General features: G+C 37.9%; 2 protein-coding genes, 1 non-coding gene and 1 pseudogene across 4 annotated transcripts; 2 read left to right on the top strand and 2 right to left on the bottom strand.

Moving 5' to 3' along the window:
- Positions 1-710: 710 nt before the first annotated feature.
- On the bottom strand, positions 711-6,208 carry LOC121751556. Of its 2 annotated transcripts, XM_042146311.1 has the most exons (8): positions 5,313-6,208; positions 3,971-4,138; positions 3,636-3,734; positions 3,389-3,490; positions 3,177-3,293; positions 1,920-2,057; positions 1,431-1,778; positions 711-1,101 (listed from the first exon to the last, which is right to left on the bottom strand). In XM_042146311.1, exons 1-8 carry the CDS (start codon positions 5,961-5,963, stop codon positions 841-843), a joined length of 1,884 nt encoding a protein of 627 aa, XP_042002245.1. In that variant the 5' UTR covers positions 5,964-6,208; the 3' UTR covers positions 711-840. The 2 variants fall into 2 exon arrangements, with proteins under 2 accessions (XP_042002245.1, XP_042002246.1); XM_042146312.1 differs by lacking the exon at positions 711-1,101 and having other exon boundaries at positions 1,640-1,770.
- A 3,725-nt stretch (positions 6,209-9,933) lies between these two features.
- Positions 9,934-11,403, top strand: LOC121750363 (stemmadenine O-acetyltransferase-like). Its single transcript, XM_042144884.1, has one exon. The coding sequence runs from the start codon at positions 9,951-9,953 to the stop codon at positions 11,196-11,198; it is 1,248 nt and encodes a 415-aa protein (XP_042000818.1). The 5' UTR covers positions 9,934-9,950; the 3' UTR covers positions 11,199-11,403.
- Positions 11,404-11,580: 177 nt separating this feature from the next.
- Positions 11,581-11,730, top strand: LOC121753442. The gene has a single exon (XR_006040419.1). It is a non-coding gene; the product is annotated as a U4 spliceosomal RNA (small nuclear RNA).
- A 391-nt stretch (positions 11,731-12,121) lies between these two features.
- On the bottom strand, positions 12,122-13,972 carry LOC121751298 (annotated as a pseudogene).
- Between the last annotated feature and the right edge of the window lie 1,515 nt (positions 13,973-15,487).

Below are 15,487 nucleotides of genomic sequence, written 5' to 3'. Positions count from 1 at the left end.
TGGGTTACCCGTATCCGACCCGAACCCAACCCGAAATTATCGGGTTCTTAATGGGTCAACCCGATAAGGACACGGATCCAATAAGACTTGACCTCAACCCAATAATTTCGTGCGGATTCGTATCAGATTATCGTGTCGTGTCGAAAATTGTCAGTCCTAGTATTGATTAGCAAAATTAATAATTTATTAATTAAACAATAAGGAGAAAGAACACAGGGGAGTTCTGTTAATATCGAACCATAACATGATGGAACTAGCAGCTTTCAATTATTTAAACATAGCTTGTTCTCGGTGTCAAAACTCTTTATTTCCAATAATAATTCTCGTGGCAAAGTGCTCGAATTATAGTTATTCACAACTTATCAAACAGTCTGCATTTGTTTATGGCATCATTTGTTTCACTATTTCATCCCTTGTTCATTTCCACCTGAACAAAGTTGGTCTCGAGCTTTGCTCGAAGAATTTTCCATCTTTGCCAAGCGGTTTCTGTCCAGCCAACCCCAAGAGTTCTTGGGGACTCGGCTCGTTTCTATTGTAGCCGATGAGGGCCTGTCACTACTTCATTAACAAGAGTTACATTAATAAAGTACTGCTACTATATTTTTAATGCTTGTATTGAGATTTGAGAACGGCAATTTGGTTCGTGCCAGATGAAAATGAAAAATAAATCAATGTAAATTGTGTGAAAGAAATACTACAATGGATTGAAATTCATCATAACTGCGTCATATTTCAACTTCAACTTCAAAGTTTATCTTCTCATCTGTAAAAAGCATCACCTCTACATATCATCATATCACAACTATCTGAATTTGAATGAATCCTACATCACATGGGGAGTTAATGAAGCCCCCCAGTACACAGCAATAAACCGCCCAAACCAATTCTGTTCCGTTCTCTATACATTTCAAACAACATTTCCTCTTTATTTTGGAGATTAAGGTACTCATCCATGTCAAATTTGGACACACTATCATTGCCAGCTTTTGTTGGACATACCTTTTCTCTTTTATCTATTGAAGAACTGTGGCAAGGGCCTGGGCTCCAACTACTATGACTGCTCACGGAAAAGCTACTTGCATCATGCAATTGGCTTGACTCCTGATTCAACACCGACTTTCCATCAGAATCCACGACAGTTACCAGAAATGTTACCATGGTGAGATACCAAAGTAAGGGAAAAGATATACTCCAAATCAATCAGAGCTTTGACATGTCTATATACTTAGTAACAAGATAGACAAGTCTTAAATTTTCAGGACAGTGTATCGTAAAATGCAAATATACAACTGGCAATGCTAGATATCTGAGAACATTATAGGAAAATTTTTAAATGCAGCACGCCTCTAATTGGGTTGGCTTATGGGGCAGAGGTTTATGATCTTATGCAAATTAGTCAAATCTAATGGAAGTGAGACATAGAAGTTAACCTTTTCGGAGTCCCTATGTAGAGCATGTGGAGTCGTAGGATTTTGTAGCTCGGTCTTCCCACATGGCGAGCCATCATGGCTAGTCTCCCACTGCAACCACGGGAAAATAACACCATCCATTTCAGCAGGGCAAGAAGTAGATCCTGCTGGTGTCCTACAAGTTTCAGCCTCTCCTATCGTAAAGTCTCTTCTTCCCCTCAACAAAACTCTTAAAGTTGAACTTCCATCGCTTCTTTCCCCATCAAAGGAAGATAAATCCGTGTCTTCGATATTGGAGATGAAGTCCTCAAAGTACCTTTCTGCATCCTCAGTCAGTCTATCTGACAATCTACTTCTATCACTGCTTCTCTTTAAAAAATCAGAAGAAAAAAAAATGCGTCAGAACTTTTAGCTCGATGTGAACTTTTTAGCTCGATGTGAACTTTTTTTTTTCTTTCTAAAAACAACTGTTTAGACACGAACAATTTAGTAACCATATTCAACAAACACCTTTCTAGCTTGTGGCGGCTTCTCTGTCACACCTGAAGCTCTTGAATTAGAAAGTTCTTCATAAGTTTCAGAGACCTCTTGATCGCATTGCTCCTCAAGCAACATTTCAGCAAGAAGATTCTTTTTCTGCTTTTCCAACTACAGTGTATAAAAGAAGATTCCATATCACAAGACTGACAGAAAACGCACACAGGTCTCATACTTGATACTATATCAAAAACACATCCTGCCCTAACTTCCTATACTTCAATACATGTCCTGATGTCCATTGGAACATTATATGCTCATTTAGTAGAGTCAAATTAGGAAACTGCTAACTATATACTAGTAAATAGTTGTTTTCTTATGATATTCCTTTTCAATGATGACCACTTATTTTGCCTATATAATTGGAACAGGAGTAAAAGAAAAAAAAAATCCCTGTGTAATGTGCAGCTGAACTTGCTGTGAAAGGAAGGTTCAACCATTTTACATAATGTGCAGCTGAACTCTCTTTATAAGGGGAGTTCAACTATTTTGCAAATTACTATACAGTTTTTTTTTTCTGGTTATGCCATATAATATTGTAAAGCAATATGGTATTTGTACTATGTTCTGTCACTTATCCTATCTATGATCCAAATGTCTGTGCTGCAATGAGTCAAAGATGAGACTCTACCATAATAGACTAAAGAGTTATGTGGTATACTAAAGAAGTGAATCGAAGTACATTGACTAAGTTGGTCTTCTGAAACTAGATGCCATATCTCACTAATATACTAAAGAACCAACCAGACTTTTAAGTAATGGTGCCAACATTCAACTTCACTAAACGAAACAGAATAACATGCGCCTTGCGGGCAGAGCTGCAAATTCATAAAATCATATTGTTTTTCATGCCAACAAGACATGATATGAAACAATTTTATGAATAACTAATAGGTTACTATGTAACCTCTTAATCTTTTTTCTTATTTAACTGGTTAAAACAACTTAAAAATAAGACAATAAATGAAATTTTTTCGTTTTGACACAAACACAATAAGCCTAAAAATAATCTTTATTTTCGTGTCAGGTCAACAACCCCAGCTGTGCTTGTTGCCCGTGTTACGACAAGCAAGTCATAATCAACTGCCAATTTGATCTTTGTATCTATAAATGGAAAAGTATATTACTAAACACTAGCACAAGTCAACGCACTAGACTAAAATTGATGGTAACCAGAGACAGCAATAGAAACCAGTTATCTAACAAATACCAACTAGAGCAGAAGAGAACCTGCTCCAATTTTTTAGCATATTTCTCTCTGATTCTGAAGGAATCGTGAGGAATCTTAGCATTTTCTGATAGCGAGCAGTCATTACTGGGCAAAGCTATCTGACATTTTCCCATCGCCTGCGCAGAGAACAAATAGTTCAATAGATAAAACAACACTAAGCATTAATACTAGAAATAATAAAGTTTGAGCAAACTAATTTCTTTCAATCAACCTGATGTAGTTCAGTTCGTATTTCTTCAACAGCGTGTCTTAGTTCTTTCCTCATTACTGCATATAATCCACCATTTGCTACTTCCTCAGATGGATGGTCAGCCTTTCCACAGAAGAATGAATACACAGATAAGGAATTTCTACAGACTACTTTCTCAGTAATACATAAGATATTACACAAGAGCTGAGATTATAGAGAGGCAAAGAGAATGAAAGAGCAAAAAGCAAAAAGGGAAGTGTAAATTAACCTTCTTCTGAGCATGAACTGCTCGGATTATCTTCTCAGATCCATTTCTCCCAAAACGAGTATCCTTTGATTCATCATCAGTTAAGGCAGAAGACTGGCTCTGAGAAGTCCATATGTCAAATACTTTTTCATATTACGTGTATAGAAAAAAAAAAGTATTTGAAAATTTCGAGAATATAGCCTAATTAATAAACACACGCACAAGGAGGCTTAATGTTCACAACAACATTTGTGGTGAACATTAAGCTTTGAAATTTCCGAAAAACATGCAAACTGCCATCAAAATAATTATATGCAAGCTGCTATATTTCTATGGGCAAGATACACAGATCTTACAGAGTAATCATCGTTTAACATGGAGAGGTCTATCTGGCTTCTAGCTCTTCCTGCCAGGCGGTAGCTTGAAGCTGCAGTTTTTGATGCCAGGTGTAAATGAGTATTCCCACTAGTAGGAGCTATCATAGTAGCACGATTGCTTGTATTCTGAGAACAATCTATGTCACTCTGTAAATCAAATGTATGCAGCAGTTAGTTTTGCTTTGGAAACGAAAAATCGCACATGCCGCTCCTACTCCATAGACTATACAGGCCCATCCATGAATACTAGTACAATTATTTTCTACATTATTAGGTGCATCAACCTTGTACAAGCCCCCACATCCAAACTATCAATCACTTTTTGGCTTGTAAATAAAAGATGAACACATACACAAGCAGAGTAACTAAGAAGTCAACTTGCCCTTAGATGTTTTAGGCCTGAACCAGCTGCGTAGAATCATAAGGAGCACATAAACAGTAAGAAATGAACATAGACACTGATACAATAGATAGTTCAACATCAGTGTTAATGAACTCATTACAGAGTCATGATCATAAGATTTGTACTATTGAGCTGAACAACATTAACTGTTAGTATATAGCGCTCAAATACTAATGTAATAACTTTGCTCAGTATGGCAATTCAACAATTTTATGGAACCATGATATAAATGGAAATGCAGGATTCATGTTTCTTTATTGTCAGGTAGCATAAAATCTAGATTTTTTAGGAATGTAATTTCTTGACCCAAAGTTAGTGTGCAACCAAATAAGAAAGAACAAGTGAAGCAGTGCATTGAAAAACTCAAACTTGCTTCAGTGCTTATGAATTTACAGATGTTGGAATCAGCTCAAGTGAACTAAGCAATCTAAATTAAGGTAGGATTTGGTAATCATACTTATACTATGAACAATGCTGGACAACCCTTGGATAGCTCAGAACACAAATTAGACAGGTTAGTTCTACAAATCAAAACTTATATCCATGTTCACATAGTAGGATTTCTTCAACTCAGGGATTAGACTGCAATCTTGAATTATTTAGTGATCCTCCAATACAAAGCGCTAGGTGTGGAAGATGCATAAACATCTTGAAAATAAAGCAGCCTTTTTGCCACTACATGCCTAAAATTTCAAATGAACTAGATACTACTCCGTATAACAAACCGTTAGATAAATTTATAGCTCTACATGTAAATAATCCTATTGGCCTTTCACTCGCGTCATATTTATTATTTAAGATTCAAATATGACACGACCAGAAACATTGAATGATCCTATATTCTTGTGGAATGACAAGAATTTTACTCTCACATGCCAAAAAAGTCTCTAATTGTATTAAACAAGAAATCAGTCACACCTCAGAGTCGCTAATCTGATACCTCGCCACTGACATCGACCTCCGCCGCCGCGTCCCCGCGTCAGCCGCGACGGCATCCTTGTCCTGAATAGGAACAGCATTCGCACTACTCCTCGCCACCGATAACGACCTCCGCCGTCGCGTCCCCAAATCAGCCACCACAGCGTTCTTATCCGTATTAGGAGTAGCATTCCTCGCCACAGATACAGACCTCCGCCGCCGCGAACTATCGTCACGCGAGACAGCATTTTTAGGCCCCGAGGATGCGGAACTAATAGAAGCAGCGTCACCTCGGCTCCTCGACACAGACCGCCCCCTTCTCCTGGACGACGCCGTATCGCTCGCCCACCGCCCAACCTCCCCACGGCGCGAGGCAGAGCGCCCCTCCCGCTCCACGGCTCCTCCGTCGCTCTCATTCTTAGACGAAGAAGAGAATAACTCGAGCGCCAGATCGTCCAAGCTGATCTCCGGGAACGGCCCCCTGGCGGTGTTGACGAATTTCCCCCTGGGCGCGTTTTTGATGTAGTCCATATCGGCCTCCGGCTCCGGCGCAATGGAGCGGGAGAAGCGGCTGAGGCTGCGGGAGCGGCGGTGATCGGAATACTCCGAGGTGGCTCTCTTGGTGGTTGATTTGAACGCCGAGGTCGCCATGTTTGTGAATTGATTGGTAGTTTGTTAGGTATATCGAGTAGCTTTAGCGTGAACAATCACGTGAAATTGAATTTTTGAATTAGGTGTGGAGTTAACAATGCTACATAGCTCGGAATACTCTGTGAAATTGGTTTTATGAAGAGAGAGAGAGAGAGAGCGGAGGAGGAAGAAAGAGGATTGGCGGACAGATCGAAAAATGAGGAAATATTTGAAATTGAATAGTAGCCGATGAGGCCCAACCAGAAATTGAAGTCTGTGAAATGGAGTAATAAAATACTAAGTATTTAGAAAATTTCTACTTCGACTGCGATTTAATCATTAAAATTTTATTTTTGAATAACGGATTGGACCAGCTGGACATCATTAAACAACTGGATTATGTGATTTGTGACTGTTGAAACGAGTCCAAGGGTATTTTAGATTTTTCATCAAATACTAAGGTAAATTATTGTCTTCTCAAAAACAACATCAAGAAGAGAAGACTATAATTTCGATGTTTCCTCTCAACGTCAATAGAAGTTTATTTCAATGTTTCACATTGGGCCAAAGAGCCCATTATATTCAGCGCTTAATTCAAAGCCCAAGCATATTCAAATATCACACTCGCATATGTTTTGGGTATTACAGGATAAATAATCATATGATTGTTCCAGAAAAAAAAGAGAATGCGTGATAGCGTCAGGCCATTTTATTTTGATAGAGATAAATAATTTATTCATTCAACGTTACATTTTATTATTTTTGGATATCTGTGATTTAAAATATCATTTGTCTTCTTTTTTTTCTCATTTTAGGTAAGGTATCTACCATTCACCAATTCATTGCATTCACATTTAAGTCTGCAGAGGCATCGCAGACTCGCAGTTGGTTTCGGAATGGCAGATTTGTATGATTGACCAATGATCAAATCTCACTACTGTCGTGTAGTTGCAACACCTCTCAAGTACAAGTGTGAGGCCTTGAGAGGCGGGCTTCTGGCAGACAGTGGGTTAGGCCCTCCCTTTAGCGGGGTCTCTGCGTACCCTGATTTATCACTCTCACAAACTAACGGACCAGGATGTGGGGGGCCCTTAAGGTTGGGGTTTCAACCTTTTTTCGTATGATTACATTCACATTCACATTCAATTATAAAACTATAAAGTAAGGTCCACTTCCCATCTATAAATAAGTTTATATAATAAGTTTATCACAGATATAAAAATGTAATGCTAGTCTTTTTTTATTGTAAATTGGTCGTTTGGTTGCTGTGATTTCTTGTCATATGATTATCCATATAAGAATAAGTTGTGAGATTTTAGTTGAAGGGAATGACTTATTACCATATGATTATCCATCTATAACTAAATTGTAAGATTCAATCTCATAAACCATACATGACACAAATTTAACCAAGAAATATTCTCTTTCAACTCGAACAGACCTGTAATAAATGACTGTAATCATAATTACATATTAATTTTATTATACTCCCTCCGTTCCACATTAAGAGTCTCAATTGAGTCTGGCATAAGTTTTTAAAAATGTAAGAGAAAGTTGGTAAAAAAAATAGTGGAACGCGAGTCTCATTTTTTGCATATTAGTTATATAATAAAATGTGATTGATATAAGATTAGTGGAATGTTACATCTATTACCATTTAAGAAAAAAATGAACTGAAACTCATGTTGTGGAACAGATTAAAAGGGACAATCAGAATCCTTATGAGATGGGGAAGTAGTTTATTTTTTCAATAAAATACTTATATAGCGGGATAGGGATATTGTCTATTGACTGACCATTTAAATTGAGATGAAGGCAATATGCACATGCCACTCAAAAACACCCTTAATCAATTTTGAGCTAAATAAAAATATTCCATCCGTCCCTAATAATTCGTCACCATTTGACTCGGCACGGGTTTTAAGAAATGTAATAGAAAGTGGGTTGAAAAAGTTGGTGGCATGTGAGTCCTATTTTTATATATTAGTTTTATAATAAAATGTGAGTGAGAATGAGTTAGTGGAATGTAGGGTTCACTACAAAAAATGGTAAAAGTGAAATGTGACAAATTTTTAGGGACGGACGGAAATGGAAATAAGTGATAAATTTTAAGGAACGGGAAGAGTAGCTTTAAAAGAGAAAAAAGACACGGGTAAATGTTTCATTATAAGTTTGCAGAAAATGCTACACCCACCAGAAAATACATTATGTGTGGAATGACTTGTGTACATACTACATAGCATAATTATCCATATAAAAGCAATATTTAAGCATGGATAAGACCTAAGTTGAGATTTATATGTTTGTGTGGAAAATGCTAATCGTATTTATTTGAAAACGAGCGAGTCCAAATGTAGAATTTTGTAGGCCAAATAATGTTCACACGTTATCCTAATTTTAGGTATAAAAGTTGGTGGGATAATACCAACTCGCCCAGGTCTTGTTAAATGATTGGTGGTAATCGCTTTCAGCCACAGTATTAGAAAATGACTCATTAATTAGATGCAAAAATCTATACTATTCCCTTCGTCCCATTTTAGAAGTCTCGGTCACTTTTAAACACTCACTTTATAAAAATGATAATAAATAATTAAAGTAGATAAATTGTAGCATCTCTAAGGGGAGAAGGTATATAGAAAATGTATATTATGTATATACCTTCTTAAAAAGTGAAATATACCCTTTTAAAAAGTAACACATTCCAAAGGGAAAATGTATATAGAAATGTAAATTATTTTTTAAAAATAAAATAATAATACAAAATGCATTAAAAAACATAAAGTATAATATCTTCTCAAATACCTTTCTCGTTGGAGAAGGGTTTGTCACCTTTCACTTTTACCATATTTGGTAGTGGACCATACATTCCACTAACTCATTTATACTCACATTTTATTATAAAACTAATATATAAAAATAAGACCCACATGCCACCAACTTTTTCAACCCACTTTCTATTATATTTCTTAAAACCCATGCCGAGTCAAATGTTGACGAATTATTAGGAATCGAGGGAGTATAATTTTTACAAAACGAGTACGCAAAAGTGATCGGGACTCGAAGGGGAGTATAAGGTATAGTTTCTAAACTATATATATAGTGTGAAATGAACAGTAATGCCGAAGATACTTCTCCACGTACGTATTTAGGAATTAGGAGCCATGCATTAGCGTGATCTTGTGAAAGGTGATTTAATATTCTAATAATGAAATTGCAGTTTCCCTAACTAATTAAGATATGTTATTATCATAATCATGCGAGGTCCTGGAAATCACACAACCAAAAGAAGAAGACCTGGCGCAAATGGAGCAGTCATGCTGTCAAAAGTTCGATTCATGAATTTTTGTGATCTACAGTATGACGGTGATTATTGATTTTTTTTATTTAAAAAAGTCAATTGTTGAATTCATACGGCAGTAAGTTGGCAGTGTGCCTTGCCCAACCCCACCTAGATTGTGATCCTTCGGTGATTGCAATTAAGTGGTTTAAATTGTTAGTTTATTTTTTCTTTTTCATTTATCTATAAATAAATGAAATCAATATATATAAAATCAATATATAAAAGTAAGCTCTACATTCAATTAACTTTTCTACCCACTTACTTATAAAGTCAAATAATTTCTTAAAAGTGAGATATATGACATTTAATCATGGGGAGAGGGAGTAATAAACTCGAATTGATTGGTATCATTCAACCAAATTGATGAAACTGGACTCATAAAACATTCTGCATGTTTTATTGTTTTTTGATTGAAGGGAGGAGTATACATGTTTTTCATCACACTTAACATAATATTTCTGTACAAGATATTTTCATAAATTTCACACGGAATTCCTTTCCGCAATAATTATAGATGCGTCCAAAATAAAATATTAATAGAAAACGATCCAAAATGTCCATTTGCAATTATAAGCAAACAGTAAAACGCACTAATCGCGCAACTTTTGCCCATAAATACCAATACATGCACATAGAAGAATCTCAAAAAAAAAGAAAAAAAAGGAAATATGACGATAGAGGTGGAGATAATCTCAGATGAGATGATTAAGCCTTCATCTCCAACTCCAACCCATCTCAGAAACCTCAAGCTCTCACTCTTAGACCAAATCGCACCTCCCATTTATGTCCCCCTCATTTTCTTCTACAACTATCTCCAAAATCTCAGCCGCCACCAAATCTCTACGTTACTCAAACAATCTCTCTCCAATATCCTAACCGTCTTCTACCCCTTGGCAGGGAGGATTCATGATAACTCATCCATCAACTGCAACGATCTCGGCGCCGAGTTCGTCGAGGCTCGCGTTCACACCTCACTATCAGAAATCATAAAAAATCCAAGCATGGAAGAGCTCAAGAAACTCCAGATATCATCAGGGGAAGACGAGAAGGTGATGCTAAGAGTGAAGATTTGTTTCTTCGACTGCGGAGGGATTTCCGTCGCTATATGCATCTCACACAAAATTGCCGACGGAACGTCCCTCGTTGCGTTCGCCAATGCATGGGCCGCCGCATCCCGCGGCGAAATTCCAAAGTTCAAGCCGTCGTTCGATTTCGCTTCCGTTTTCCCACCAAGAGACCTCTCCGGGCTGGAATCCACCCAGAGAGTCGGCATTACGCGGGAGAGAATCGCGACGAAGAGATTGGTTTTCGACAAGGAAGAGCTGAGGAAGCTTAAGATTAAAAGTGGATCGCAAGTGAAGAATATTCCAACTAGAGTGGAAGCTGTCTCTTCCTACATCTGGCGACGCTTCATAGACGCTGCGAAAGCGAAAGCCGACACCAAAACGACGTCGTTTGCTGCAGCTCATGCAGTGAACCTGAGGCCGAGAAAGAGTCCTCCGTTTTCGCAGCACATGTTTGGAAACTGCTGGAGACCTGCGATCGCATTGTCGGGAGCGGAGGCGAGTGAGGCCGAGCTGGTTGGGAAATTGAGGGGTGCCATAACGAGAATGGATGGGGATTTTATTGGACAGATTGAGAATGGAGAGTATCTGAATGTTTTGAGTAGATCAGTTGATTTGTTCATCAAGGGTGGGGTGGAGTTCAGCAACTTCAGCAGTTGGTGTAGGTTTCCGATGTACGAGGTGGATTTCGGGTGGGGGAAGCCGGTGTGGGTTTGCACGACCACGCTGCCGTTCAAGAATTTAGTGATTCTGATGGGCACACCATGTGGTGAAGGAATTGAAGCATGGGTTAACATTGTGGAAGAAGATATGAAAATGTTTGAACAAAGCCAACAACTAGTGATCCACTGAAGTGAGTCTATATATTGTAGTAGTATGAATGAGTATTCTTCATAAGGATGCTCTTATTTCTACCATCTAAATCATGTGTGTGACAAAGTGAGAAGAAGTGGTATGTATTGAGATTGTTTATTCAAGAATAATAGTATTTTGGTATATGCATTGAGTAAGAAGTGGTAGTATGTTTTGAGATTAAACCACAGTTGATCAAGAACAGGCTAAAAATTTAAAAAGCCTCTGTAAATGTGTATGGCTGAGTCTAATCTTGCAGTCGACCAGCAGCACTACACCAGTCTAATGTGTGCGACTAGGAAATTTGTACCACATCGAAGGCCGAACATACCAGGGAATGAAACACGAATATAAAAAGTGAGGGTGGGTTAAGTAAGAAACCATCTTTGCGCTTGGGGCAATGACGCAACCAGTGAGGTTCTAACTGAGGCGCGTCTATTGCTGGTTGAAAACTATTTCCAAACCCCCTCTTCGGCCCAGGCTTGACTTGGGCCGTTGAGAATTTTTGAAAGGCCTCTCTTTTGGGTTAGGCCCTACAATTCTCAGTAAAAGTTTTTATTTGGATTAATGTGTTGTTTAGATGCTGCATCTTCTTTTTAGTCTGAATCTGTTCTTGATTTACATTGATATTGTTCAAATGCCAAGTCTGATAAAGCCCCAATTCGATATATGGCCCATTCAGTTATCACGTGCGCGAATATTAATTTTGTTGAGCTCGTGAGCAACTTTTTGTCAATTAATCTCGAACTATAAAGTTCTACAGTATTAATTAATCAATCTATAGTTTTAGTTTAATTTTTAAATTCTTTTGGCGAAATGGAATTCGAAAAACGAGACTCATGAAATTTATAAAAACGAATATTCGGCAGATGGAGTATAAGGCATTTTAACTTGTCGACAAATACTAATATTTTAATTAAAAATTGATAATGAAATTTAAATATGATATTAATATATTATCATGGATTGGATTTTTACATTCTTGGAAAAACATTGAGTCTAAAATTCTCTTCTACAGTAAAGGATATATGATCACTATTGATAAAGAAGATAAGTTTCAGAGCTATACTAAAATCAACTGAGCGTTCTCCTGGGAAGAAATACTTGGAAATCAGAGACCCATTTTGTTCTTGCGATATTTCGTCGATTTTTCCTTTTCAACGCCCCGTTTACATCACATGATCTTACTAGTTTACCACTCCATATATTTAATATGCCACACCTAGCACACACTCTTTATATATTCTTATTTTACACCATACGTGCTTGAGACGTGGCGTTGAAAAGCAAATTAATATTGAAGTGGAAGGAGTAACAGTTTGGATGATATCAAGCAAAAGCCGAAGTAAAATGCAGGAATTGAAGATCCCCCTGAAGCCTGTCCATAGCTTGAGGAGTCAAGACAACCCAGGCCTCAACTCCTCCACGCTCCATATCCACACTATCAAACAAAAACACACAGTTCTTATTCTGAACGCCCGCATAGCTCACCCAAACCGGCTTCCCCCACCCGAAATCCGCTTCGTAAACCGGAAACCTACACATACTACTAAACCTAAACACATCCACATTCCCCTTCTCTAAAAGCTTGCTAATCTCCATGAAATTCTCCTTCGCCACCTCGAACCCTCTCTCCCCCAACAGCCTCGCCACGTCCAGCGCCACGAAGGCCGACCTCAGCTTCTCCGCCAGCCCGATCCAGTTCGCTTCCCCGCGGCTCTCCGCGAAGACCATTTGGAAGAGGTTTCCGAATGAGTTTTCCGTTAGCGACGGAATTTTTCCTCTGATGTTGACAGGGTGGCACGCCACGGAAGCGTCGGATTTGCAGGCAGCGGCGCAGCGGCTCCACAGGAACGCCGTGACGGCCACGACTCGGCTAGGGTTTGCGATGGAGGTGGTGGTTGTGATTTCGAGTTTCAGCGCGGCTATTGCGGAGGGGGTGAAGAGGAATGTTTTCATTGTGACTTCTGCTGCTAATGGGTGGACCGACGGGCTTTTCAGGTTTGGACAGAAATCGGGCGTGTTGCGCGGCGGAGTTGAAGACGGGGGAGATCAGTGAGGAGTCATCACGGCGCGCGATGGCTGCCCAGCATTTCGTGAATGAGCTCAGGCTGTAATGGTCGGCGATTCGGTGGGAAATGCACATCCCGATCGCGATCCCCCCGCACGTAAACGAGGTTATCTGTGTTGTGTTGGCAGATGAAACAAAAATAAGTATAACAATATCTCAAAAAAAAAAAGATAACTGAAACCACCGTATAAAAGAAAACTAAAATAACTATATAAATCTAACCCTTCTAAAAAGAGAACTCGAACCACTAAATACTGACCTGAACTGCTAATGGCTCTTGAAGAGTAGAAAGAAAGCCAGTGGTGGGGAAAGGGGTAAGCTTGTCCAGGACCCCTGATTCGGGAGATTTAATGATGTCTGAGAGTATGGCGTGGGCTTGAGCTTCGACGTACAAGATTCCGGCGTCATTGCAGTCGACGAAAATCTGGCCTTTCATCCGGCCAGCCAAAGGGTAGAACTCTACTAAAGCATCAGATAAAGAGGTTTTCAGCCGACCAACCATCTCATGTTGCTTCATGTTTTCATTTTTGTAGTAAATAATTAATGGGCTGTAAACGGTTGGGATTCTCTCATCGATGAAAGAGAGTTTGAAGTCTCTTAGATGAGTGGGTGTAGGAATGGAAGGCCTAATCGCTTCTTTACACACAATTTCGATCTTCATTTTCGGCACTTAAGGTGAACTATGCAGCTTCCAATAAATAGTTGAACATGAAACCAACTTCATTTAATTGAATATAAGAAATTAATCTGCAACTTGAAAACTAGGTAAAATACTTGATCATTTATCGAGTGTTCAACATCTTACAGTAATATATAGCTACGTGATGTGATGGTGATTTGCAATATATGTACAACTGGTTTCAAAAATCACCATCTTGTGCAGCCTTTCAAATACCACTCATTTAGTTAGAATAGAATCAACATCGAGAGTGATGAAACTAGGGTGCAAGTTGCATGCAATGTGTTGACATATAGTCATTATATATTTACAATTATTAGAGCCTTCATTAATTAAATCCATTTTATCTGCTGAACGAAATTGCCTTATTGGTCGAATTTTGCCACGTATGTCCTTTCAAGTTGGTGGTCCCCAATCATCAATAGTCAAGAGTATGTGACTGGACGGAAATAGTCAGACAAAATTAAAGTAAAATAATAGTGAACAATTTTATTGTCATCTCAAAAGGAAATACGTAGTACTACTAAAAAAACAATACAACACGTCAATTTAACGTGGAAAATTCTAAATCTAGAGTAAAATCAAGATCCGTAGGTATTTTGACTAGAGTTAATCACAAGACTATTAGAGTAGTAATTGGTGAAATTGTATCAATGCCTTGAGCTTCTTAAATAGATTATGGAACTTCTCTAACTTTGATTACAAAGCATATTTGAACAAAGCTTATAGTCTAAAACAAGCTAAATTCTAACAATTCTCAACATAAAGAACCATCCTTCTCAAAAAGAAAAAAAAAATACTACACCCTATTAGTAGAACACCAATAATCAACTATTTTCCGAATTTCTTCTGTACATGTCAAACAAAGTTAATGCTGAAAAATATATGTTGTTATTTCTTACTTTCGGCTTCTTCGAAGCATTTCAACCATCGACACAATTACTTTCACCACATACCTTGTGTCGTGAATGAAAGATTTTGTTCTAATCGTCTAAACAAAATAACATGCAATCCTCTTAATTATATCAATTCCCACCCATTATTGGGAGTAAAAGAAGGAAATACTGTAAACAATAATCACCAACACAGAGTATTTAATGTAAAAAACTTTAACTTTGGGTGAAAAACCATGATCCACATATGAAGAATCCACTATATTTATATACTCTTATGCACACAGTATTCCTCTACCTTTCCACCTAACCCCATATTACAGCCTTTGAAAAATTTCACACTTCTATACCTCAAGAATCTTTCACAAGAGAAATAAAGTCTCTCACTAGAATAGTGATTAATGTACAATCGCAAGTATCAAACTCTTGATTTCTTAAACAGCTTAACAAACTACATTTTAATTTTAACACATGCTATATTCCAAGAGACCTCTAGTATTTCTGGATGCAAACAAACTTTTATTATCATTATAGTAGTACCATTTATGTGTACATGTTCGTCTATTTGGAAGTGTATATAATTAATTTCATACGAGTAACGTTCTTGCAAACTTGATCTGATTATTTGGAGCTAGGCTGACATGGC

The sequence above is a fragment of the Salvia splendens genome, chromosome 10 (genome assembly GCF_004379255.2).
Source record: "Salvia splendens isolate huo1 chromosome 10, SspV2, whole genome shotgun sequence".
Taxonomy (NCBI): domain Eukaryota; kingdom Viridiplantae; phylum Streptophyta; class Magnoliopsida; order Lamiales; family Lamiaceae; genus Salvia; species Salvia splendens.
This window is presented reverse-complemented; position numbering and strand designations above follow the sequence as displayed.

Coding starts and splice junctions, on each gene's coding strand:
- LOC121750363 (XM_042144884.1), top strand. CDS start 9,951: ATGACGATAGAGGTGGAGATAATCTCAGATGAGATGATTAAGCCTTCA.
- LOC121751556 (XM_042146311.1), bottom strand. CDS start 5,963: ATGGCGACCTCGGCGTTCAAATCAACCACCAAGAGAGCCACCTCGGAG. Junction 3,294..3,388: donor TACGAACTGAACTACATCAG/GTTGATTGAAAG, acceptor TTCTCTGCGCAG/GCGATGGGAAAATGTCAGAT. Junction 1,102..1,430: donor TACATAGGGACTCCGAAAAG/GTTAACTTCTAT, acceptor GTGTTGAATCAG/GAGTCAAGCCAATTGCATGA.